The sequence below is a fragment of the Vipera berus genome (assembly GCF_964194415.1).
Source record: "Vipera berus genome assembly, chromosome: 3".
NCBI classification, from domain to species: Eukaryota; Metazoa; Chordata; class Lepidosauria; order Squamata; family Viperidae; genus Vipera; species Vipera berus.
In genome coordinates this window covers 25,835,071-25,859,586 of record NC_138204.1, presented here as the reverse complement: position 1 = coordinate 25,859,586, position 24,516 = coordinate 25,835,071, and the positions used below count along the sequence as shown (strand labels likewise).

General features: G+C 38.5%; 1 protein-coding gene across 5 annotated transcripts in view; it reads left to right on the top strand.

Annotated features, from left to right (window-relative positions):
* PLCG1 (phospholipase C gamma 1) overlaps positions 1-24,516 on the top strand; it is a 94,201-nt gene that overhangs the window by 54,800 nt on the left and 14,885 nt on the right. For all 5 annotated transcript variants that reach the window (XR_014025800.1, XM_081322590.1, XM_081322589.1 and 2 more), the window contains 16 exons: positions 104-224; positions 1,523-1,691; positions 2,951-3,073; positions 4,713-4,814; positions 6,426-6,613; positions 8,338-8,538; positions 9,318-9,437; positions 9,580-9,760; positions 10,409-10,486; positions 12,812-12,915; positions 13,533-13,629; positions 14,454-14,526; positions 15,381-15,538; positions 16,749-16,845; positions 18,484-18,708; positions 19,832-19,980. Coding sequence is in view for 4 of the 5 variants with exons in the window: in XM_081322590.1 (XP_081178716.1) it covers positions 104-224; positions 1,523-1,691; positions 2,951-3,073; positions 4,713-4,814; positions 6,426-6,613; positions 8,338-8,538; positions 9,318-9,437; positions 9,580-9,760; positions 10,409-10,486; positions 12,812-12,915; positions 13,533-13,629; positions 14,454-14,526; positions 15,381-15,538; positions 16,749-16,845; positions 18,484-18,708; positions 19,832-19,980 (2,186 nt within the window). In the remaining variant the exon portion in view is untranslated. The remainder of the gene's footprint in view (positions 1-103; positions 225-1,522; positions 1,692-2,950; positions 3,074-4,712; positions 4,815-6,425; positions 6,614-8,337; positions 8,539-9,317; positions 9,438-9,579; positions 9,761-10,408; positions 10,487-12,811; positions 12,916-13,532; positions 13,630-14,453; positions 14,527-15,380; positions 15,539-16,748; positions 16,846-18,483; positions 18,709-19,831; positions 19,981-24,516) is intronic.

The window sequence follows — 24,516 nt, the reverse complement described above, 5'->3', positions numbered from 1 at the left end:
ACTATTTATACTTGTCTTTGGATGCAGCTTAATTTTATCTAAGATAATTAATTCCAGTATTAACTTAAGTTGTATTGATGATCTTTTAATTATACTTTAAAAGTTGATTGCTGGGATGGTCCTGATGGGATGCCTGTGATTTATCATGGACACACATTAACTACAAAAATTAAGTTTTCTGATGTCCTCACCACCATCAAGGAGCATGCTTTTGTAACTTCTGAGTAAGTAAAACATCAGTTGTGAAACCATATTCTTTGGATATTTTTGCCTTTCCCTAGCTCAGATGCTTGCCCCTAAAGACTTACTTTATGGCACCTCATACAAAGTCTACAAAGTATTGTTTCAGTGCTAGGCTGGAACATATGTATGTGAAGTAAGATGTTGCACTGGCATGATAGTGGATAGTATAGTAAATTTTTGCAAATGGTTATCATATACAGTGTGTGTGTGTGTGTGTGTGTGTGTGTGTGTCAGCATCAAGAATGGAGGATTCTATAAAATTTTCAATTTGAGACACTGAATTTATTTAAGCAATAATTTACATTTTAAAAAAAATATAGCATATATACATTTTTATAATCAAGAATATAATATTAGAGTTGTGTATACTATTGAAATTATGTCTCTAGCAAATAAGTCTTTCTTCTTTAACTTCTTTGGTTTGAAATCTAATCCAATAATTTCAGGTGGCATTTCAGTTATTTTTCTCACAATCCAGAAGATTAGAAACTTGTATTTTTGAAAAAAAACATTATACTGTTGAACTGAGGGGAAATGGGTATTTTATCTATTACCACATTAAATGTATTTTCTGTATTCAAAAAGAATCATATATTAGTGCCGATATTTGGTGCCCTTTCAATTGACACCTAGTAATGGAATTCTAAAATCTCAATTTCCTCAGTATTCCAGCTATTTGTTTTCAAAATAAAGTGTTCAGTCTTATGGACCTGATCTTAAAGGGAGGATGGAGTGATAGCTAAACAAATCCTATAGGAGTCAAATGTTAATTCTTCAGGGAGTTGATCCGAAAGCCCAGTTAGGCAAACTAATAACAGAATTAAGTTTAGCACCAGTATACAGTACTTATAATCCTATTTATATTTTTAAAAACATTATTTGGCCATCAAGGTCATTCATGGTGACTGCAGTGGCTTATAGAAATAAAATCCTAAATACAAAAAAAAAACAATCAAACCACTTGATGTGTTTCTGTGTCATCCTGGCCCTAGGCCCACTGGCAACATGTCTTCAGAGCCTTTCAAAAGAGTAGAAGGTGGGGCCCAATCTCTCTGAGGGATAATGTTCCCGGGAGGGAAGGGGAGTTGCATGGAGAAGACTTTTCTGTTGGTCCCACTCGGTGGGTCTCCTTAAGAGAAGAGATTTGTAACATACCCTGCCTCTCCGCTCTGGTGGGTCGGATAAACTGGGAAATAACCTGATCCCAGACCATCAAAGACTTTAGAGGTGACAACCAGCACCTGGAATTATTCTTAATGATTTTGTGTTTTTTTTTAAGTTATCCTGTTATCCTATCCATTGAAGACCATTGCAGCATTGCCCAACAGAGGAATATGGCTCAGAACTTTAAAAAGGTCTTTGGAGACATGCTGCTAACCAAACCGGTAGATATCTCTGCTGACGGTCTGCCATCTCCAAACCAGCTGAAGAGGAAGATTCTCATAAAGGCAAGCTCTTTTTGTAGCCTTTGTGAATGGGGTCTATGTAAACGGTATCATAGGCATTGATGTTTCTTAACCTCTGCTACCCGCCACTCCCACACATTTACTGCAACTTATTTCAGAATACCTGGTCTTTAGGATCCAAACAATTATTAACCTGCAAAAGCAGGGATATTATAAATTTTAGCTTTGCACATCTTGTGATATGAGGCCTACAAAACTGCTCTATACATCAATCAGTATTGCATTTTAGTGATTAAGTAGGTGAATATGACAAATTTATAACTCTTGTCTGCAAAAAAAACCGTATGCAAAAAAAGAAGCTTTCTACAATTATGCTTCCTACATTGCAAATGAAATTAAAAAATAATGGCTCCCTTAGTTTTTATTTCTTAAGCCAGCCTTCTTTAACTTTGGGCTTTCAAGTTATTGGGACTGCTACTTAACTGAATTCCTTAAATATATGGGAGAAATTCTGCCAAGTGCATCAGAAAATCAAAAAACAGAAATTAAGTTGTGTGACTCTCAGGAAGAGGTCTCTGAAGAACAGCATTTTTATAATTGTATATGCCTTGTTGTTATACTAAAATAAAATGTAGTACCCACTCTTCAACCTGAAAGCTTGTTGCTAATTTTAGATCTTCAGCATGCCCACAGATCTTTTACTTCATAAGCCTTCCAAAGGCACTACAACTGTTTTTGTTGGAGAAATTTCATATGTAGTTGCCATAAAAAAGCAGGAAGCTCTAAGGGCATTTCCATACTGCTATTATTTCCACTGATCAGTCTTTCAAGTGCAGTTAGAAATGTTCACCACCATCACTAGCTTCAAAATGCTGAGAATAGCACAAGTCAATGAGTTCTTCCTGGTAGCTGATAGGAGAGCTCAGAAGTAACAGGGCTGCCATCTCTTCTGCATTGTGAGCATTTGCCCAGTACCTTAAAAAGAAGTAATTTGTAAAAGGGAAATGTGAAGCTACCTTGCTATGAAGGGGTAAAATGCAAAGTTACCACAGTGGCTGAATGGAGAGATTGACTTTGAGACCAGAAAAAATAAAAGTCTTCTGTCTCTCCCTCTTGGTATTTCCAGAAGTGCTGCACCAAATCAGAAAGAGTTTGGCTCTTCTGGGAAATACAAATGACTGTGTAGGATCACAAAAGATAGTATAGTTAATTTTGCAGTGGATTACATGCCCTCTCCTAATTCCAGTCTAGATTTTTATTATTTTATGAAAATAACTTGACACGTATATTTCTTGCTGTAGCACAAGAAACTGGCTGAGGGTAGTGCTTATGAAGAAGTACCATCATCTGCAGTGTATTCGGAGAATGACATCAGCAATTCAATAAAGAATGGAATTCTCTATCTGGAAGACCCCATCAACCACGTAGGTTTCTTTGTATTGCTTTCATTTGTACAATCTTACATAAGCTGCCATTCTAGAGCCATATACACACCCCTCCTAGTCTGGGGCACAGTTCCCCAGAAATTTCCAAATCTGGCTTTATAATTTTAATACAGTCAATGACTTTGAAATATTATATCCTCTGAAATCCTTGAGTATAGTTCCCAGAGTCACCAGTGTTACAAAATTGTAATTGTAATTTTTTTTAATGGCAGACAGATCTGCATGTAACTTTTGGACAGTGGATCAGTAGCATGCTGTTCCATATCTCTGGCCTGGGGAAAATATATTCACTCTTGCTTTAATTTGACAGAAGGAGAAAAATATTAAATACATTGGATTTTTAAAATTATTTATAATATTATTGTGCCTTCAAATCAGTTTTGATTTCTTGACAGCCTTTCTCTGAAATGGGTTGCCAACTCCTTCCTCCTAGGCTGTGAGTCACTGGCCAAAGTCATCCAGTTGGCCTTATGCCTAAGGCAGGACTAAAACTCACACTCCTAGTTTCTACTCCAGTGCCTTTAACCACTACACTGAATCGATTCTCAGTAATCGTGTTAATATATTTAATTACATTAATATTCTTGTGGCCCTATTTCTTTGATTCAGCTCCACCCATTTTGATCCAGCTTGCAGTGCTTACTGTATTTGAAAGCCCAGAGTGGTTCTTGGCCTGATAAAGTTGTGTGCCCTGGTCAACTGACTCAACTTGACAGGGATGCTGAAAATGTCTGCTTCTTTCACGCAAAGCTTTTCCTGCCACTTTCAGTACAGCATCCAGATTGTGGCATTATAATATGTCTTGCCACACTGAAAAAACACAGAAGAGACAAGTTTACTTCTCTTTGTCAATACTCTTGAATGTTGCCATATGATGTGGGCAGGTTGCTTCAATAATAACACGTGTCTGGCATTAAAATGCGCATGAGTTGTGAGAATGATATAAAGCTATTACAAAAGGTAGTACTTGCCCCAGATGAAGCAATACTTCTTTACTTCAACAGTAAACAGTTGTGACTACTGCCTGTCGATGGCCTTCGGTTAGGCCGAAACAGGAAATAAAGATTTGTCCCATGTTTGGGGCCTAGCAAGGTAATCTAAATAGTTAACAAGCAAGGTAATCTAAATAGTTAACAAGTATTTGACACATATCTTCCATATATATATATATATATATATATTATATATATATATATATATATATATATATACACACACACACACACACACACACACACACACACACACACACAAACACTTGGCGGCACTTGGGATTCGACCCGCCAAACTGCCAACCTTCTGATCGACAAGCTCAGCGTCCTAACCCACTGAGCCACCGCGTCCCTAGTTAAACAATTAAACAGTAGCTGCAGACTTGAAAAATTTATTTGAGGAAAGCGTCAAGACAACTCTTGGTTTAATATCAGCAAATCATTCTTTGAATTGAACATTTCATTTTTAACAACCAGTGTTTAGAAGTTAATTCATGAGAGTCTCAGCTTAATGTTTTTTTCTCTACGGCGTTGTCTTTAGTCCAAATTAGTGAATTTTATAAGGCTGTTGGCCTTTAAGGAAACTATTCCAGGATCAACTTAATTACTGTTGTATGTTTCTACAGGACTGGAATCCTCATTATTTTGTCTTGACCAGCAGTAAAATCTATTACTCTGGAGAGACAACCAGTGATTTAGGAAATGAAGAGGAAGAGGAGCAAAGAGAGGTATGTGAAAGAACATATCCCGGAAGCTCCTAGGTGCTTCCGACATGAGAGTGAGCGAAGATGGCTAAATTGTAGAATTTTCTGATGGGAAGAACAGTTAAATAGTGAGTCATTCTGCCTAGGCCACGGGTAGGCAACCTTGGCTCTTTTATGACTCATGGACTTCAACTCCCAGAATTCCTGGCTCAGGAATTCTGGGAGTTGAAGTCCATGAGTCATAAAAGAGCCAAGGTTGCCTACCCCTGGCCTAGACCATTGGTAGATTCACCCTCTTTAAAGATTTTCAAGCAGAGGCAGGATGGTTTTGTGCATTTCTGCACTTAGCAAGGGGTTGGATTAAATTACCCATAAGGTCCCTTCCATTACGTGTGTTCTGCATTTGTACTATTTTATGACATATTGGGAAGGGGTTGGATATCTTCATCCTTCTTAGTCTTTGATGGGAAGAAATCTGGAAGAAACTACTTGTTCTTGAATTGGAAGGAGCTGTGTGTTCAGTTTTACCCATTTCCTGTGGGAAGAATGTAGCTTTGTAATTATATTCCTACTTAACACGGATGGAAATTGAAAGCTAGAAGTAAGGTCGGTCTGGAAAGGGTTAGAACAGGCATGTCAAACTGCCGGCCCGCAGGTCAGATGCGTCACACCAAAACCGCACCCACCCCATTGCCAGCAATGGGGGAAAAGTCCCGATACGGCGTGCGATGTCACGTGACATTGCGAGTTTCACATGCCTGGTTTAGAAGAAGGGCATATTAATACTTTCTGCTTGCAGTCATGAAAGGACTAGAAGAGGGCTGGAGAAGATTGGCATACATGTGCTTTGTAGAACACTATGAGACTTCAGATTTGATTTGATTTGATTTGATTTGAAGTAATTGTTCAGAACGTGTAGAACAAAGGCAGCACTTGTCTGAGACTCATTAAAGCAGCTTAGCCCTTGTCCCTAGCACGCAGAAGACTTTCCATGGCAGTTATGCAATCCTAGAAACAAATGAGACATTAAATGCTGCATTCTCAATTCTGAATGTGAACCAGTTCTTCCCAATTGAATCCAAACTTTTGCCCAGTCCCAATACTTTGGATTTTGCTGGCTGACACTCCTACCACTCAGGTTTGGAAATCTCATTCTCCTTTTTCTGGCAAGTTTATTAGAGGGGCTAAGAAAGGAGAGCTTCAGAGGAATGTCCTCTGTTTCTGCTTTTGAAGAATGAAAGGAAAGAACTCTGAGTACAGCATACAGCCAGAAACAATTATGAGTTATAAACATAAAAGGCTACTTTATACAACTTCCTAAAATGGTTTGTTGTTTGCTTTAAGTGGATTATTTTCAGAAATGTTAGCATCTCATGTTGCCTGGAGGCAAGAGATACATGACTTGAGCCCTATCTGTTTATGCTGTGGTGCAATAACAGAATGAAGAGATTTGGGGAAACTCGGGACATAATGGTTTCCTGTTGTGGTAAATGTTGGGTTTGGATGTCTAAAACTTGGAAAAGAGAAATTGCTCTCCTTCCAAACTAATATAATTGTGTCTTTCTACCTTCTCATTCAGCCACTCTTGGTCTGTAGGGTACTAAATCAAGTGCTTGCTTTTCATTTACATGGCAGACAAGCAACAGCACTGAACTCCATTCCACTGAAAAGTGGTTCCATGGCAAACTGGGAGCAGGGCGTGATGGCCGCCACATAGCAGAGAGGCTGTTAATGGAATATTGTGTAGACACTGGAGCCCCTGATGGCTCATTTCTGGTGCGAGAAAGTGAGACCTTTGTTGGTGATTACACTCTTTCCTTCTGGTAAGAACCCTTTGGGCATGGAATTGTTATCTAAAATGTTCACATTCAATAGGGGAATAATACAATCATTAGTTCTACATCTATGAGATCCAAAGAGTATGTCTGTTAAGAAAATAATACATTTGCATATTTGTCCAGGTTTAGGTAAGAATTCCAAATAGAAGGATATTTGCAAGCATATCCTGTTTTATTATTATTCTTTTACCGGTCTACTATAGAGAGCATCCTCTCATACTGTATTGTGGTCTGGTATGCTGGTCTGATAGCCGCGGATAGGAAAGCATTACAGAGGGTGGTGAGCACAGCACAAGACATTGTGGGCTGTCCCCTGACACCACTGGATGACATTGCCAGGGCTCGCTGCCTTGGAAGAGTGAGGAAAATTCTCAGGGATGACTCACACCCTGGACGGTATCTCTACTCTCCTACCATTGGGTAGGAGATATAGGAGTATAGCCAGCCGTACCAACAGGCTGAAGAACAGCTTTTATCCATGGGCTGTTAGGCTTTTGAATGGGAAATAATTTTATAAACTTTATCCATAATTGACTTGTGAGGCCGGTGTGTTGTGCAATTAGCTCACATGGTGTAATAAGATGGAGGGTTTGTATCACTGTGAGTTGGGGGTGGGGGCACGAAGGGAGGCTCAGCCAATCTCAATGTATACATGGTTGTACTTTGACAATAAAGGTTCATTCATTCTTTCTTGTCCATTATCTGTAGTTTATGCAGTAATCTAATCTTATACATTATCCAATAAATAATGGCAGAGTCAACTACAGTAGTAATTGTCAAACTTTTACATTACAACATTGTTACTGAAAGCTTTTGCAAACTACCATGAAATCAGCCATTTCAAACTAAAAGGTTTTATTCATAGAGAAAAGTAGAGGTGGTTGTTTTATTTTGCAAAAGAGTAAAGAATTTGGTCGTACAGTATCTGTTTTTGTAGGGTTTTTTAAAAAAAATCTTACTACACGCTCACTTATAGCAGGGCTAGAATAGGGAAAGCCCACTAAGATCCATGGGTGGAAGAAGGAGATTTAAGATTTAAGCCTTTGGACTAATATCCTATAATTCGCTGTTGTTGGTTTCCGGTATATTGGTTGTTTCTAATATTGGCAGTAAAACTAGCTTGTCAAGAATTGTGTTCTTGAATCTCTGCCTGCAAGTTTTCTGAGTCAACAATTGATCTGGGTAGAGCTTGACAAAACAATAGAAGCTACAGATTTATGTAAGGATGGGCAAGGTTTTCTGGTTTTCTCCTTTTTAATGATTAGGTTGGGCACTGCAGATTCGGCTGTAATGCATATGGCTACTGTATCCTCTTTGTTTGAGTTATATGAAATAGGTTTTCAGCATTGCACAAACACCTAAGGATGCCTTGAACAAGGAGAGAATTCATTGCAAGCAAGCAGAATAGTTCTGTTCCTCCCACCCCCTCCCCACTAAGTTAAAGAAAGTAAGGTATTGGATTACCAAATATGCAGCCCACAGTCATTACCTGACTCATTCTCTCATATTTATTTTCTGGCAGTATAATTAGTGTTGTTGGGCAAACATAATCCACAATGAGACACTAAAAAAAACAAAACCAAACTTAAGCTGCCACTCTAAATATATCCACTGGAAAGTAATGTGCACTGAATATGATGAGTTTATCTTTGGATAACCATGTCTAGGATAACACAATCAATCTTTGTTTTGTTGTTTCTCCTACACAGGCGCAATGGAAAAGTGCAGCACTGCCGGATCCATTCCCGGCAAGATGCTGGCAGCCCCAAATTCTTCCTCACTGATAACCTGGTATTCAATAGCCTCTATGATCTCATTACTCATTACCAGCAAGTGCCACTCAGATGCAATGAATTTGAAATGAGGTTGACAGAACCCGTGCCCCAGACAAATGCACATGAGAGCAAAGAGTAAGCCAACGAAGGAGTCACTTTCTAGTTCTCTCCTTGGTCTCCCTCCCTTCCTCCCTCGGTGACTTTATGGTTGGTGCCAGTCAGATTTCTCTAAGAAAGAGATGCTGTGAGAGGGGTCTCACAATTGAGAATGCCTTTTTTCTTGTCTTATTCCATTATTCTAGGACACAGACACATTTTCAAAGTTTTATCAATATAGAGACTGAAATAAATGTTTTAATCCTTCAATTCTGATAGAATTCTGTCTGCAAATGTCAGCTATCCTTGGCCTGGTGCAGATATAACTCTTGTTACTTATCTACAATTAAGAATAAGCCATAGAATCGTGTTTGTTTTCCTCCTTTTTGGTTTCTTAATTATTACCTCCTGACAGCCCACACAATCACCAAGTCTACACTTGTGGTAACTAGGCATGCCAAGTTGGAATACTGGTTAACATTTAGACTGTATTTAATGTTGGCACAAATGTAACATTTTAGGATGTCTTTGTTGAAGTGGAGTCATAACTGATAATCCAGAGCTTGCAGGAGAATCCATCTGTGACTTGTTTCTGACTTTTCTACCAGGGCTGAGAAAGAAAAAAAGCCTTGGCTTGTAATATTGAATCCAATAATTTTGGGGATAAATCATATCTCAAAACCTACAGGGAAACAGCCTAGTATCTACTTTTTTCTTTCTTTTTTTCCCTTCTTGAAGCAAAATTAATCTTAGCATCCAAGTACCTTTCAGGAATTGCTGCCAGGAAATAACCTAAATTATTTTATTTTTATTTCCAGATGGTACCATGCTAATCTCACTCGGAATTCAGCTGAGCGCATGCTGATGAGGGTGCCCCGGGATGGAGCCTTTTTGGTGCGCAAGAGGAGTGAGTCAAATTCCTATGCAATCTCTTTTCGGTGAGTACATTTGCCAAGTGCTGTGGATTAATTTTTATATCTGCACAAACTGAAATGTTCCCTGCCTATGTGCAGTATTCTTCAACCACTATCTCATGGTTATTTAGAAAATTAGTTGCTGGGCTGGTCTTTTATCTTCTAGAGCTGAAGGAAAGATTAAGCACTGCCGTGTGCAGCAAGATGGTCAGACAATCATCTTGGGCAATTCAGAATTTGACAGCCTGGTGGATTTAATCAGCTATTATGAGAAACACCCATTGTATCGCAAGATGAAGTTGAGATATCCTATTAATGAAGAAACACTGGAGAAGATTGGGACAGCAGTAAGTATGGCACTAGGTCTCCACTGTTTGGAAGCCAGGATCTTCCTTCTGTTTTATAGTTAGGACCATACTTGGTGTTTTTAAGAGTTTCACTTCCTGGAAAAGATCATCTTAATTGGAGATTTTGTGGTACGGCTGGGTACCTAAAAAACCTTATTTTTTTTCTCGTTGTCTGATAACTGACCTTGTTCTTCTTTCTTCAGAGAGATTTTTAAAAGGTATTTTATTTTATTTTATTTTATTTATTTTATTTTATTATTTTATTTTATTTTTATTTTATTATTTTATTTTATTATTTTATTATTTTATTTTATTTTATTTTATATTATTATTATTTTATTTTATTTTATTTTGGTATTTATTTATACCCCACTTTTGTTACTCTTACAAATAACTGAAACTGGAGAACACAGACAATATTCTTTCTTTCTCCTACAACTATTACTCTGAGGTGAATTGGCCTGAGAGAGAGTGACTGGCCCAAAGTTACCCAGCCAACTTTCATGCCATGGATTTATTCCTCCTGTATTTTGTTTTATCTCATTAAATGATTCTATTACATTTTAAAACAATTTTGGATGAAGCCTTACCTAAATAATTAGCAAATGAGAAGCATACAAAGGATTGTATTGCATTTGTGTTTGTTAGGAACCAGATTATGGTGCTCTATATGAAGGACGGAATCCGGGATTTTATGTGGAGGCCAATCCTATGCCAACGTTTAAGGTATTTTCCCTAACTTCTTGGTTTATATCTTGATTAGGCTAACAAAAATTTTCCTACCATGCTTGGAAGTCTTTTTGAGATCTTGTGCAGAAACTATAAAACAGTTTTGCTTTAGATACCTGTCAGAACTAATAATAGCAATAGATAGTTTGTTTTAAGAAGTTGCAGGGGGGTATATTAATCTCCCATTTTCAACACTATAGTTTTAATTTTCTATGAACATTGTTTTTTATAATTTTAAGAAACATGGTAGCCTAGTTCTAATCAGAATGATATGATATTCTAATTCTAATTAGCACAGGAAACTTACCAGCTGGCAGAAGCAAGAATGAATTTGAATTATGTGCTGTAATTTCCATATTCTTGCACATATTTTTGTAAGGAAGATTTTAAAAGGGATCAGCATGTTATTTTTCTAAATGTTTCCTTTCTGCAAATGTTAGTTTACTATATTATACATATGCACTCACACTTTTCTACTCCAGAGACACTAGCAAAACTATCTGGTTTGTGTATATAATGAGGGTGGAGGAACCTCAGTAGCAAACATTAAACCTGAGATGCAATCAGTTGCCAAAAATCAGTGAGGTAGGAAGTACATATATGAAAACTGTGGTAAAAGTTATTTTACAGGTAATAATTTTACCATAATCAACAAAAATACCTACCCCTCCCCCAAATACAAGAAAAAAAAGTAAGATAGGTAGCTTGTCCATATTTGTATATGTCGTAATCATGTAGCAGAGCACGTTGCATATAGTCTTCAATTCATGACTCTAATTAAGCTACCCATAATAATAATAATAAAGTTGGAAGGGACCTTGAAGGTCATCTAGTCCAACCCCCTGCTCAGGCAGGAAATCCTATAACATTTCAGACAAATGGCTGTCCAGTCTCTTCTTAAAAACTACCAGTGTTGGAGCATTCACCGCTTCTGGAGACAGGTTGTTCCATTGGTTAATTGTTCTAACTGTCAGGAAGTTTCTCCTTAGTTCTAGGTTGCTTCTCTCCTTGATTAAGTTTTCATCCGTTGCTTCTTGTCCTGCCTTCAGGTGCTTTGGAGAATAGCTTGACTCCCTCTTCTTTGTGGCAGCCCCTGAGATATTGGAATAATGCTATCATGTCACCCCTCGTCCTTCTCTTCATTAAACTAGACATACCCAATTCCAATAAGGGACGCAGTGGCTCAGGACGCTGAGCTTGTTGATCACAAGGTCGGCAGTTTGGCGGGTCGAATCCCGAGCGCCGCGTAACAGAGTGAGCACCTGTTACTCGTCCCAGCTTCTGCCAACCTAGCAGTTCGAAAGCACGTAAAAATGCAAGTAGAAAAATAGGGACCACTACGGTGGGAAGGTAACAGCGTTCCGTGCACCTCTGGCGTCTAGTCATGCCGGCCACATGACCACAGAGACATCCTCGGACAAGCGCTGGCTCTTCGGCTTTGAAACGGAGATGAGCACCGGCCCCTAGAGTCGGAAACGACTAGCACACATGTGCGGGGGAACCTTTTTACCCAATTCCAGCAACTGTTCCTTATATGTTTTAGCCTCCAGTCCCCTAACCATCTTTGTTGCTCTTCTCTGTACTCTTTCTAGAGTCTCAACATCTTCTTTACATCTTGGTGACCAAAACTGGATGCAGTATTCCAAGTGTGGCCTTACCAAGGCATTGTAAAGTGGTATTAACACTTCAAGTGGTCTTCATTCTATCCCTCTGTTAATGCAGCCTAGCATTGTGTTGGCTTTTTTTGGTCATAAGTAGTGATGATTGTAAAGTGAGTCATCACATAACCATCCTGATTTTACAACCTTTTTTGCACTCATGGTCGTGAATCACAGTTGTTAAGCTCGTGGGCATTTTTGCCGAAAATGGATAGCAAATGCCACTTTTCAGCAAAAACATTGTAAATCATGGTAATGTGAGTGCAGGAGGCTGCAAACACCTATAAAGGCAGGCTAATTGCCAAGCATCAAAATGTGGTCATGTAATAGGGAACAGTTGTTGGAACTTCAGGATTGGGTTGAACGCTACCTTCTGGTGGTCTATCATAAGTTTGTAAGTTGAGGACTGCCTACAATACAGCTTTGTTGGCTTATTACAGATCGTGACACATCCCTTTACAAATGTTCTCTCTCTTTCTCTCTCTCTCTCACACACGCACACACACACACACACTCATCCTGTCAAAAGTAGGTAGAAAAAGATATCTGGACAAACAGATTCTTCTATAACTCCTTAGCAGAATTGCTTCACCTTCACAGATATGTACAGCCATCCCAAGTATTGCCATAGTTACCTGGCCTAATTCTTGTGCGTTTCTTTTAGTGTGCTGTCAAAGCTCTGTTTGACTACAAAGCACAGCGAGAAGATGAGCTCACCTTCACAAAAAATGCAATCATCCAAAATGTAGAAAAACAAGAAGGAGGCTGGTGGGTATATCTATCATTCTGAAGATAATGAAATATTTCTTATGCTCCCCCAGGAAAGATTTGATGATTTCTCCATTTCTGATATTAGTTTAATGGCACTTTGTTTCATTATGTGATTGAAGCATGTAAAATGAGTTTATATAATTTGTATGCATAGAGTTAAAGAAATGTTTATCAACAGGTTCACATGTGTCCACCTGCTAGAGCTAGACTGTTGACATATTATTAAAAAGTAGCTAGGAAAGAGTTAAATTCAGGAGAAGAAATTGATGGACTTAGTTATTTCTTCTCCCCTATTATTTTCTCTGCTGTGCACTGCATATTCTTTCCTAATTATATCTTAATATTTATCCTGATTCTGTTTTGAATTAAGCCTCCCGTTCAGGGTTACTTTAACTTGAATTCAAACTATTTTGATAGATTAATGGTTTTTCCTACACACAATAGGGAGTTTCGGATTTCATTTCCTTTAGTTTGAGCAATATATTCTTCAGAGAGGATGCTGTCTCTCCTCTGCTCAATTAGTTTAGTAAGCTGCAATTAAGGTTAATTTGGTGTGTAATGTAACATTGCTGTAGAATGTGTACATGTTTGCGTGAGCTTTGAATTTTTCTCAGGTGGAGAGGAGATTATGGGGGTAAGAAGCAACTGTGGTTTCCCTCTAATTATGTAGAAGAAATAACTAGTCCAACTGGCCTGGAGCCTGAGAGAGAGGTGAGTCCTTGTTTTGGGGAAAGGGACAGAGAACTATAACATTTCAAAGTTTCTTCCAAAAAAATCCAGTCTCCAGTCTGAATATTACCTTGAAAAAAGGCTATCTGAAGACCCCATCCTTTTGTCTAAGGTTGCCCACCCAATCTTATATGAGCAAATGTACCATCAGTAACGGAGCAGTATCTAGCTCATCTCCTTGTCTGCTCTCAGTTGGTCTCCCCTCTCCTTTCCTTCCCTCCCTTCTCATTCTAAAGCATTTTATGTGCAACATTATGTGCTAGGTTATAACCCCTACTGCAGATGGATGCTTGCTGTGGCAAACAGTAAAGACGCCTTTAGGAATGAATAATGCATGTGTAGATCATCTGCATGAATCATGTGCACAAATCAGAGGAGGATTTAAGCTAGAAGTGTTTTGCCCCTGTTGTTTGTTTATCTTCATGTACCATCATTTAGAAACATAGTTTTGTTTTGTTTTTTGCAAATGAAGGGCAGCTGTAGCTAAATTGTTTTCCCTCCGAACATCATAAAGGCAATGCTCAAATTTATTTTACTGGCTTTCAGCATTTATTATCCACTTGATCCTTGCTACCCAGAAATTGCAGAGGTGTGGGAAGATGCAGAAGCAGAAAAGGGATAGAGTGTCAGGGAGTAAATACAGTGGTAGCTAAGGCAAAGCAAAGCATTTTGATAGTTTTGTAATATGTATGCTTTTTTAAAAACAAAATGCATTAATATGAATAATGGATTGTCTTGAAATTTATATGACAGAGCAAACTATGAAATGTAAAATCTTTACGGATATACTATGATTTTGCTTCCAGCAACAGCTAGATGAAAACAGTCCTCTGGGAGATCTACTCAGAGGGGTACTGGATGTACCATCATGTCAGATTGGTAAGCTATGGAGGGAAAAAAATCCATTTTATGCCATTTCTCTTGAACTTCCTTCGTTGTTAGTGAGCCCTGCAGATAGAAAACCAGTTTGGTTTTTAAATAAGCAATTGTAAATGCATCAGTGACACAGTTTAGCCTTCTCTGCATCCAGTTAAAATATTGTACAAAAATAGAGTGATAGATTTAGAGCTACAAGGTAGAGACAGTGAGAAAAAGATAACAGTATATAGAATTTTAAAAAGGGCATTTAAATTAAGGGCTAGATACTGAAAAATATAGAGCCTTGGTGGAGCAGTGGGCTAATGCCTCCTTAAGTAACACCAGCTGCCTGCAGTTAGTGCAGGTTCGAGTCCCACCAGGCTCAAGGTTGACTCAGCCTTCCATCCTTCTGAGGTAGGTAAAATGAGGACCCAGATTGTTGGGGGCAATAAGCTGACTTTGTAATAATGCCACTTGGGGGGGGGGGGCGAAAGCCCTAATAAGCAGGCATATACATAGAATGAAGGCTATTGCGAAGCACATTTGATTTGTGCTTCTTAGATTGTAAGCCACCCTGAGTCTTCGGAGAAGGGCGGGATATAAATGGGATTTTAAAAAAAAATAAAAAAAATTCAAGACTCATTTTGAAAATGGCCCATTGTGATATGGATAACAAGAAATTAGGACAAAATTTATATATCTAATTTTCTGTTTTTTGTTTCAACTTCTAAAATTTTTCTAATGGGTGATGCTATTGAGACATTTTTTTGGCCAAAACCCAGATTTTAGTCATTTGCTCATCCTGGACAGGTTGATGATTATGACGATCTAATGACAATCTCCCATGTTTTTGTTCCTTGCTCATCTTGACGTAGCTATCCGCCCTGAGGGGAAGAATAGCCGGATGTTTGTGTTCTCCATTAGTATGGCATCTGTCTCACGGTGGTCACTGGATGTTGCAGCTGACACCCATGAAGATCTGTTGGATTGGGTGAAGAAGATCCGAGAGGCAGCCCAAACTGCTGATGCCAGGGTAAAGGATGCTCGCTCTTAACACCTTTTCAGAGTCAAAAAAAAGTCCTCGTATATAGTTCATTCAGGCCACAGTATGATGAGTGTAAAACTCCTTAGATATTTTCCTTGAAAAAATTAACTGATTCCATGGGCTGGACATATCTTGGGAGAATTGCTTTATCAGTTAGAAGCTCCACTTTTTACACAGAAGACCATATGGCATATTTAGCAAATCAGGACTAAGAATCCTATGCTGAAATATCTATAGGAGCAGCTCAATCTCCATTTCTGCTCTTGGTTATGAATCTATTGTTATTCCAGCAGAAATTTCCAAATGGGGTTTGCAATGACAAATGGAAAGAAGATGGTTTGATGGGATGAGAAATGAAATGGTTTTGCTCCTCCCTGGCTGACATTTTCCCCTTGACCTGCACCTCTGCTTTGCAGCACAGAAATATCTGTTCAGGCTTATAATTCTCTGTTTTGGTCTAACTCCATACTTGTCAGACTGTTGGAAACTGACACTCTGGGTTGTGTGTTCAGGTGTCTATGTGGCTAGCTTTTTTTTCCTCGTGATGAGCTATATTCAGAACTAAGAAAAGGGGATAGTTATGATTCAGAATTGCCCCAAATATTGTGATTATTCTCTTTATTGCAATAATACATTAGAACGTCTTATTCTTGCAGGTGTCTTTCCTCAGTTTTGTAACCTGACAGGACATTGCTTCCCTCCTTTTTCTCAGTTAAAAATATACTGCTCAAAAAAAAATAAAGGGAACACTTAAACAACACAATGTACTGTATTTAATAGTAGGATGTCTTATCTTGTGTTCCCTTTACTTTTTTGAGCAGTATAGTTCAAAGATATACAGGACTCACACTAGATATTGTAGGAGTTGAAGTCCAAGACTTCTTCAGTGGACCAAGTTAAGGACTGTTGATTATGGGAGTAGAAACATGGATCAGAAAAGCAAAATTTCATTTTCATATTTACTGTCCTTGTCATTGACATTCTCTGTTGTTTCTGTCAAGGACTCTCTCAGTAAACTTCACAGGGAGACAATATAAAGAGAAAATAAATGGACAAAGAACTCGGGAAAACTAAAATATTGTATATAATTGATGAATGTTGCTGTTTCTCATTACTTATAATTGGACATTGTACTAGTTCCAAAGCTACTTATCTTTGTCATGAGCCCTGAAATCTGTTTTAACAATTATTTTGGAAGCTCTCTGAAGGAAAGATGATGGAACGGAGGAAAAAGATAGCTTTGGAGCTTTCAGAGCTTGTAATCTACTGTCGTCCTGTTCCCTTTGATGAAGATAGTAAGTATTCATGACTCTGGACATACTTATCTATTTATTAAATTTATATCGTACCCATTTTGCTATCCAGAGCATATAAATAAAAATAAATGTACTATATTTATTTATTTATAATGAGACTTGTATGCCGCCCTATCTCCCAAAGGACTCAGGGTGGCTAACAACAATAAAATACAAATGAATACAGATATTAAAAAAGAATTAAATTATGTCAAAGTCCCACTAAAACCAATAAAAGCATTTAAAATCATAATTAAAAACCCCAAGTGGCCTTGGTGGAGCAGTGGGCTAATGCCTCCTTAAGTAACACCAGCTGCCTGCAATTAGTGCAGGTTCGAGTCCCACCAGGCTCAAGGTTGACTCAGCCTTCCATCCTTCCAAGGTAGGTAAAATGAGGACCCAGATTGTTGGGGGAAATGAGCTGACTTTGTAATAATGCCGTTTGGGGGGGGGGGCGAAAGTCCTAATAAGCAGGCATATACATAGAATGAAGGCTATTGCTAAGCACATTGATTTGTGCTTAGATTGTAAGCCGCCCTGAGTCTTCGGAGAAGGGCGGGATATAAATGGGATTAATTTTTTTAAAAAAAATTCTTCTCATCAGTCCAGGTCAGCCTGTTGGAAAAGATATGTCTTAAGGTCACGGCGAAAGGACCAAAGGTCTGGGGCCATCCGGAGCTCCCAGGGGAATTGATTCCACCAAGCAGGTGCCCCAACAGAGAAGGCCCTCCCCCTGGGGGTCGCCAGCCGACATTGTCTGGCCGACTGCACCCTGAGGAGGCCCTCTCTGTGTGAGCACACAGGGCGATGGGAAAATGTTCCTGGCAACAGACGGTCCTTCAAATACCCCGGGCCTAAGCCATGTAGGACTTTATAGGTAAGAACCAGCACCTTGAATCTCAACCGGAGGGCAACCGGTAGCCAATGCAGCTCACGCAGGTGGGGTGTAATATGGGAGTATCGGGATGCTCCCATCACAACCCGCGTGGCCGCATTCTGCACCAGCTGAAGCCTCCGGGTGGTCTTCAAGGGCAGCCCCATGTAGAGAGCATTGCAGTAATCTACCCGGGAGGTGACGAGCGCATGAGTGACCGTACGTAAAGCATCTCGGTCCAGATAGGGGCGCAACTGGCGAACCTATATAAAAGCAATTATAAATATAGTTAAAATTACAAAAATTAAATAGATTAAAAATATACATTATCCCAAAATTAGATTTTTAGATTAGATTATTATCCCCAAATTAGGTTATCCCAAAAATCTAATGATTGGTGAACATTGTGATTTAAAAATTACTTGTATCAGCAGGTTGATATTTTTGTCCCAATATGACTTCCAAAACTCGTGTGTTTTACTGCTATTGTGGAAAAATACAAAAAAAAATTGTTCTGGAACTAAAATGAATGGGCTCTTTCAAGTTTATTTGTTTTGAGATATTGTATCAAAATCTTAGAAACATTATAAAATTGCATCATTTATTCAATATTTTATACTTGTTTTCATTACTCTAATTTTCCTGACTATCCTGACTTAAAAAAAATATACATCTCATTCAAACTTTTTTTTAAAAAAAATTCTCATTTATTTTGTGAGGAATTAAGATTATTGCAGATTGGCATCTCCCTGTTGTTTCTACAGAAATCGGCACCGAAAGAGCCTGCTATAGAGATATGTCATCTTTTCCTGAAACCAAAGCAGAAAAGTATGTCAACAAGATCAAAGGGAAGAAATTTCTACAGTACAACCGATTACAGCTTTCCCGCATATACCCCAAAGGACAGCGCCTTGACTCTTCCAATTATGATCCCCTCCCTATGTGGATCTGTGGTAGCCAGTTGGTGGCGCTCAACTTTCAGACACCAGGTGAGGCCAACTCTTTACTGAATATTTTATTGTGACTGGCTTATGGCAGGAATGAGCAATATGTGTCCCTCCAGATGTTGTTGAATTGGCATCCTGGTAGACTTCATGCTCATCGATGATGGATGCCAGGGGCTACAGTTTGGCCATATTTGGAAGGCCACACTTTGACCATCTTGGCAAATGTTATTGCATGAAGATGTTATTGCTGCTTGATACAACACAGATTTTTATGTTCTGAATCCCAATCCTTTAAGACTGTTACTATCACAGACCTTCTCCATTGGTGCCCACGTTTTCTGGAATTGCTTTTCCTCTTGAGTTCAAACAGTCCCCACTATGCTTTGTTTTGCTATAGCCATTATTATGGCATTTGAGAACAATTTTAATCTTTGTGCCACTTGCATATTGTTCGCTGTTAATTATGTACCTGTCTAAGTTTGTTGTGCATGATTGTATTGTATTTTTTCTGTCTCTTTAAAAACCTTTTATTGTATTTGGAGTTGTTAGCCACCCAGTCATTTTCAGTTGGGCCAACATATAAACTTCAGTAAGTACATCAAATAAACAATACTACTGCCAGCAACATGAGCCTTTCTTTCCTGGGACTAAGCTGAATCAATAAGAAAGTCAAAGTAAATAAGTTGTGCATCTTAAACTGCCAATAGCCTTAAAGAGTATAAATGTTGGCTTCTTAAAAGTATTTTTTCCAGTTAAGATGAACATATTTTGAATAAAATGACAACTGCAGAGAAATATTGTGGTTAGATATCTTTCACATGCTAAAAAATTAATACTTTAGTGCATGGAGAATTGCATTCAGGATTTATGAACTAAGCAGCAAACATTAAATTTTAGGAAGAGATTTATTCAAATATTATTATTATCTTATCTATTATCTTATCTATTCCAACAAGCCGGCCTGGCCTGATGGATTTGGGTTTTAAAATTTTCTCACTTTATTGCTTTGTATTCTTACTTTATTGCTCTGTACACCGCCCTGAGTCCTCCGGGAGAAGGGCGGTATATAAAACAAATAAATAAATAAATAAATTATTTTACCAAACTGCAATATTATTTTACTGATGTTGGGGTGTTTGTCATCGAAATGCCTATGTTTTTGCAGATAAGCCAATGCAGATGAATCAGGCTTTATTCATGTCTGGAGGCCAAAGTGGCTTTGTGTTGCAACCAGCCAACATGCGGGATGATATCTTTGATCCCTTTGACAAGAACAGTCTGCGTGGCATGATACCACTTTCCATCTCCATTGAGGTGTGTATTTTATGATTATCACTAGAATGAATTCTAGTATTGACTTTATTATGGTTGAATGTGTCTCTTTTCTCTGTTTTCCCTTCGTTGCTTGGAGCTTCAAAAGATTCTTACATTATACCATGAAAAGATAAGACATGTATGGTTCGTATATGTCTGCAGACATTTTTCTGTTGTAATTTATCCAGTGCTTTTTTTGTAAAAGAAAAAGGTGCCGGAACTCACACATGTCACACAACCCGCCTTGCCTACCCTACAAGGTTCAATCCAAAAAAGGTGCCGGAACTCCGTTCTGAGCGTTCAATTAGAAAAAAAAGCCCTGAATTTATCTAACTTTCACTTTTTAAAATCACATATTCAGGATGAAAAGATGTATATGCTGCTAAATTTGTAATATCATTTTGAAATAGTAAGCCAAATGTTATCATAAGGAAGAGATGGTGACATCCACTTCCTGGTTTAAACTACCAGGTGTTTCTTACTATGCATAGATTCTGAATTTGGTTTAAACTGATTTATTGAAACATGCTACAACACCTGAAGCCATGATTTGTTTTTTACTTGTTTTTATAAATAATACTAATTTCCATCTGCCCTTACCAAGGTGTAGCAATTTACCATAGTTTAAAAATAGATGCAAATGCTTTTGATCTCCACAATTATGCTGGAGGTGGAGATTTGCAAAATGAAGATGTTATTGACTAAGCTCAAGATTTACATAGATTCATTTTTGTTACCCTAAACATAGCATTACATCAGAAATAGCATCAGCTTCCAATTGTTTTCAGGCACATGTGTTTACAGGGTATTCATTGGCTTAAGCTAAACCTTATTTAAAACTACTTAAACGCTTAAGGACTTTAGAGTCACATGCCTATTGAAAAAGAAAACTCAAGTTTTTCTTCTAGGATTATTTCCTAAGAGTACTTGGAAGAGTCTAAAACAGTGTTTCTCAATTGTGGCAACTTTAAGATGTTTGCTCTTCAACTTCCAGAATTCTTGCTGGCTGGGAAATTCTGGGAGTTGAAGTCCACACATCTAGTTTCCATGGTTTAGAAACACTGGCCTAAAACCAGTCCTAGAACACATGGCATTGCTACTGTAACCTTAGTGGAGCAGTGGGCTGATGCCTCCTTAAGTAACACCAGCTGCCTGCAATTAGTGCAGGTTCGCATCCCACCAGGCTCAAGGTTGACTCAGCCTTCCATCCTTCCGAGGTAGGTAAAATGAGGACCCAGATTGTTGGGGGCAATTAAGCTGACTTTGTAATAATGCCGCTTAGGGGGGGTGTGAAAGCCCTAACAAGCAGGCATATACATAGAATGAAGGCTACTGCTAAGCTTGTAAGCCGCCCTGAGTCTTCGGAGAAGGGCGGGATATAAATGTAATAAAAATAAAATAAATAAAAATAACAAGCAAAAGTAAGTTCTGCTTACTAAATACCTTACTAACTGGAGCTGATTTTAATCAACAGCCAATGCTGATGGAGACATCACATGAACAAACCTAGGCAGGCCAATAACTAGATGCAGTAAGAGAAGATTTCTCTGTCACTTTTACCATCATGATATTGGCTGATGCCATGTTCAATATAAGCTCAGTGCTACCACCAACAGCTTGTAGTTCTAATTGAGTCAAGACCTTCTAGGCCAAATTTCTTGCCCAGAAAGCCTATCCTGATCTTCCTCTATCCCCCTCTCCTCTCTACCAGCCAACTCTGAATTCTCTCAGCTAAGACTGCTACTAAATTCTTTCCTTGCCCACATTTCCATCATCCAGGCAGTCACCAGCTCCCTTTGTTGTCTCTTTCTCTCTCAGTGTTCACCTTCCCCCCACCCACTTTTCTGTCTCCTCACTTCTTTAACATTCAATTACACAACTCTTTTCCTTAAAAATCAAACATTCCCAACTATAGGAACGTGGGGATCAACAAACAAACTCTATCAGTTCTTCCCCTGATTTCCTTCAGTTCACCTATACACAAACTAAGCTTCCCATTAGTTGAATGATGTTTTATTGTAGTTTATTGCTTTTAAAAAAGTTAGTCTAAAGGGACTCAGCTTTGTGATGTACAATGTTTTATGTTTAAGATTAAAAATATCCCAGGTTCAAGCATAAAATATCAGTCATTCAGCTGGAAGGGTTTACTTTTACTCCATAATAAAAAGGTAAAGGTTCCCCCGCACAGGAAATCAGACTTCTCAAAGACAGACTAAAAGTGAACATGTTGTACTACTTTCATGTTGTTGCTGTTATTGTTACCATTATTAATAATCATTTTATTTTTAGACTGCTCTTTATTTTAGATGAGCTATTTACAAGAGAACAAGTAATGCTTTGAAACAAATCAACAAATAAAATGAACAATCTTCTAAAGAATAAATGAAAATAAATTTCTTTTTGAAAGGCAAGCAGTTTCTTGTAGCTTAGGACCTGGGTGAACGAGTGCATCTAAAATTCGTTCCTGGCGAGAGATAGTCTGCTAGGCTAGCTGAACTTCATTTAAGAGGAAAAATCCATAGATGGCATTCTTTGGTTTTGTCAGCTTTGTTTACTTCATCTCAAATAGACATGTGTTTAACAATAAGTCATGCAAAAAAAACCCCTGAATATATGTTCTACTTTGAAACAAACTCTCACATTCTGGAAGTTCTGCTAAACTATTTCAGGACAAGTGTGCTCTAGCAGAAATCAAACTCATAACCTTTAAATGTTACATTGTTCTAGTCAAAATAAAGTCTTCTCTCCAACTCTTCCTTCAAATAGCTTTGAATTGGCCCATCTCCCATAATTTTCCTAGTGCCTTCACTCCCATGTCCCCCACAATTGCCATGGATATCTCATTTGACATGACTTACTAGGCAACATACATCACATATATCTCAATCTTATGCCCCACATGACTCATTCCAACTCCTTCCTTTTGTCTATTGCCTCCTCTTCACTACTGCATTATCCACATTCACAGTTGTCAAGGCTAATCTTGTTTTTTTCTGCTCTTATATCCACACCCATATTTCTATCAAGAACTAACTTATTTTGTTCTATGTGGATCAAAATCCCTGAAAATACATGTTTTGGATTAGGCCCACAACCATCTGTTCTCTGTATAGAGTATTGCGGCTCTTTGGTACAGGTATTGATCTTCGATCAGTGTATTGAGCAATCCTGTAGCCACAGAGAACCAAAATAGTAGTTGCTACTTGGCCAATGCTTCTCTAACAAAAAACTACTTGAGACAAATGTTAAATGAACCAAACCATCACTGGGCCTGCTAGTAAAAAAATCATTCTCTGAGGGAGACAGTTGACAGACATACAAATTTCCTACCCGTAGGTGGCTCCCTTTGTTTAGAAATCCATTTTGATTTTATGTAGGGACTTATTTAATTATGTGTATATGTGTGTTTCCCCTTTACTGCCTTGTCGCGGAAAAGGGGCTTGTGTAACTCAATGAAACTATGAGCTGTGCCATGCAGGGCACCCAAGACGGGCAGGTCATAGCAGAGAGTTCTGACAAAATGTGATCCACTGGAGAAGGAAATGACAACCCACTCCAGTATCTTTGCCATGAAAACCCATGGACAGTACCAAAAGACAAAAGATAAGACGCTGGAAGATGAGCCCCTCAGGTCAGAAGGTGTCCAATATGCTACTGGGGAAGAGCAGAGGGCTAGTACTAGTAGCACTAGAAAGAATGAAGCGACTGGGCCAAAGCTGAAAGGACGCTCAGCTGTGGATGCATCTGGTGGTGAAAGGAAAGTCTGATGCTGTAAAGATTTATTCTCCATAGGAACCTGGAATGTAAGATCCATGAATCAAGGCAAGCTGGACGTTGTCAAACAAGAGATGACAAGACTGAACATCGACATCTTAGGAATCAGTGAACTAAAATGGACAGGAATGGGTGAATTTAATTCAGATGACCATCAGGTATACTACTGCGGGCAAGAATCCCTCAGAAGAAATGGAGTAGTCTTCATAGTCAATAAAAGAGTAGGAAAAGCAATACTGGGATACAACCCCCAAAATGACAGAATGATCTCAGTGCAAATCCAAGGCAAACCGTTCAGTATCACAGTAGTCCAAGTCTATGCCCCAACCACCAGTGCTGAAGAGGATGAAATTGACTGGTTCTATGAAGCCCTACAGCACCTTATAGAACTAATACCAAAAAATGATGTCCTTATCACCATGCGCGATTGGAATGCTAAAGTAGGAAGCTGAAAGATAACGGAATAACAGGCAAGTTTGGCCTTGGAGTACAAAATGAAGCAGGGCAAAGGCTGATAGAATTTTGTCAAGAGAATACGATGGTCATAGCAAACACACTGTTCCAACATCCCAAGAGACAGCTCTACACATGGACATCACCAGACGGCCAACACAGAAATCAGATTGACTACGTGCTCTGCAGCCAAAGATGGAGAAGCTCTATACAGTCAGTAAAAACAAGACCAGGAGCTGACTGTGGCTGAGATCATGAGCTTCTCATTGCAAAATTTAGGCTTCAATTAAAGAAAGTAGGGAAAAGCAC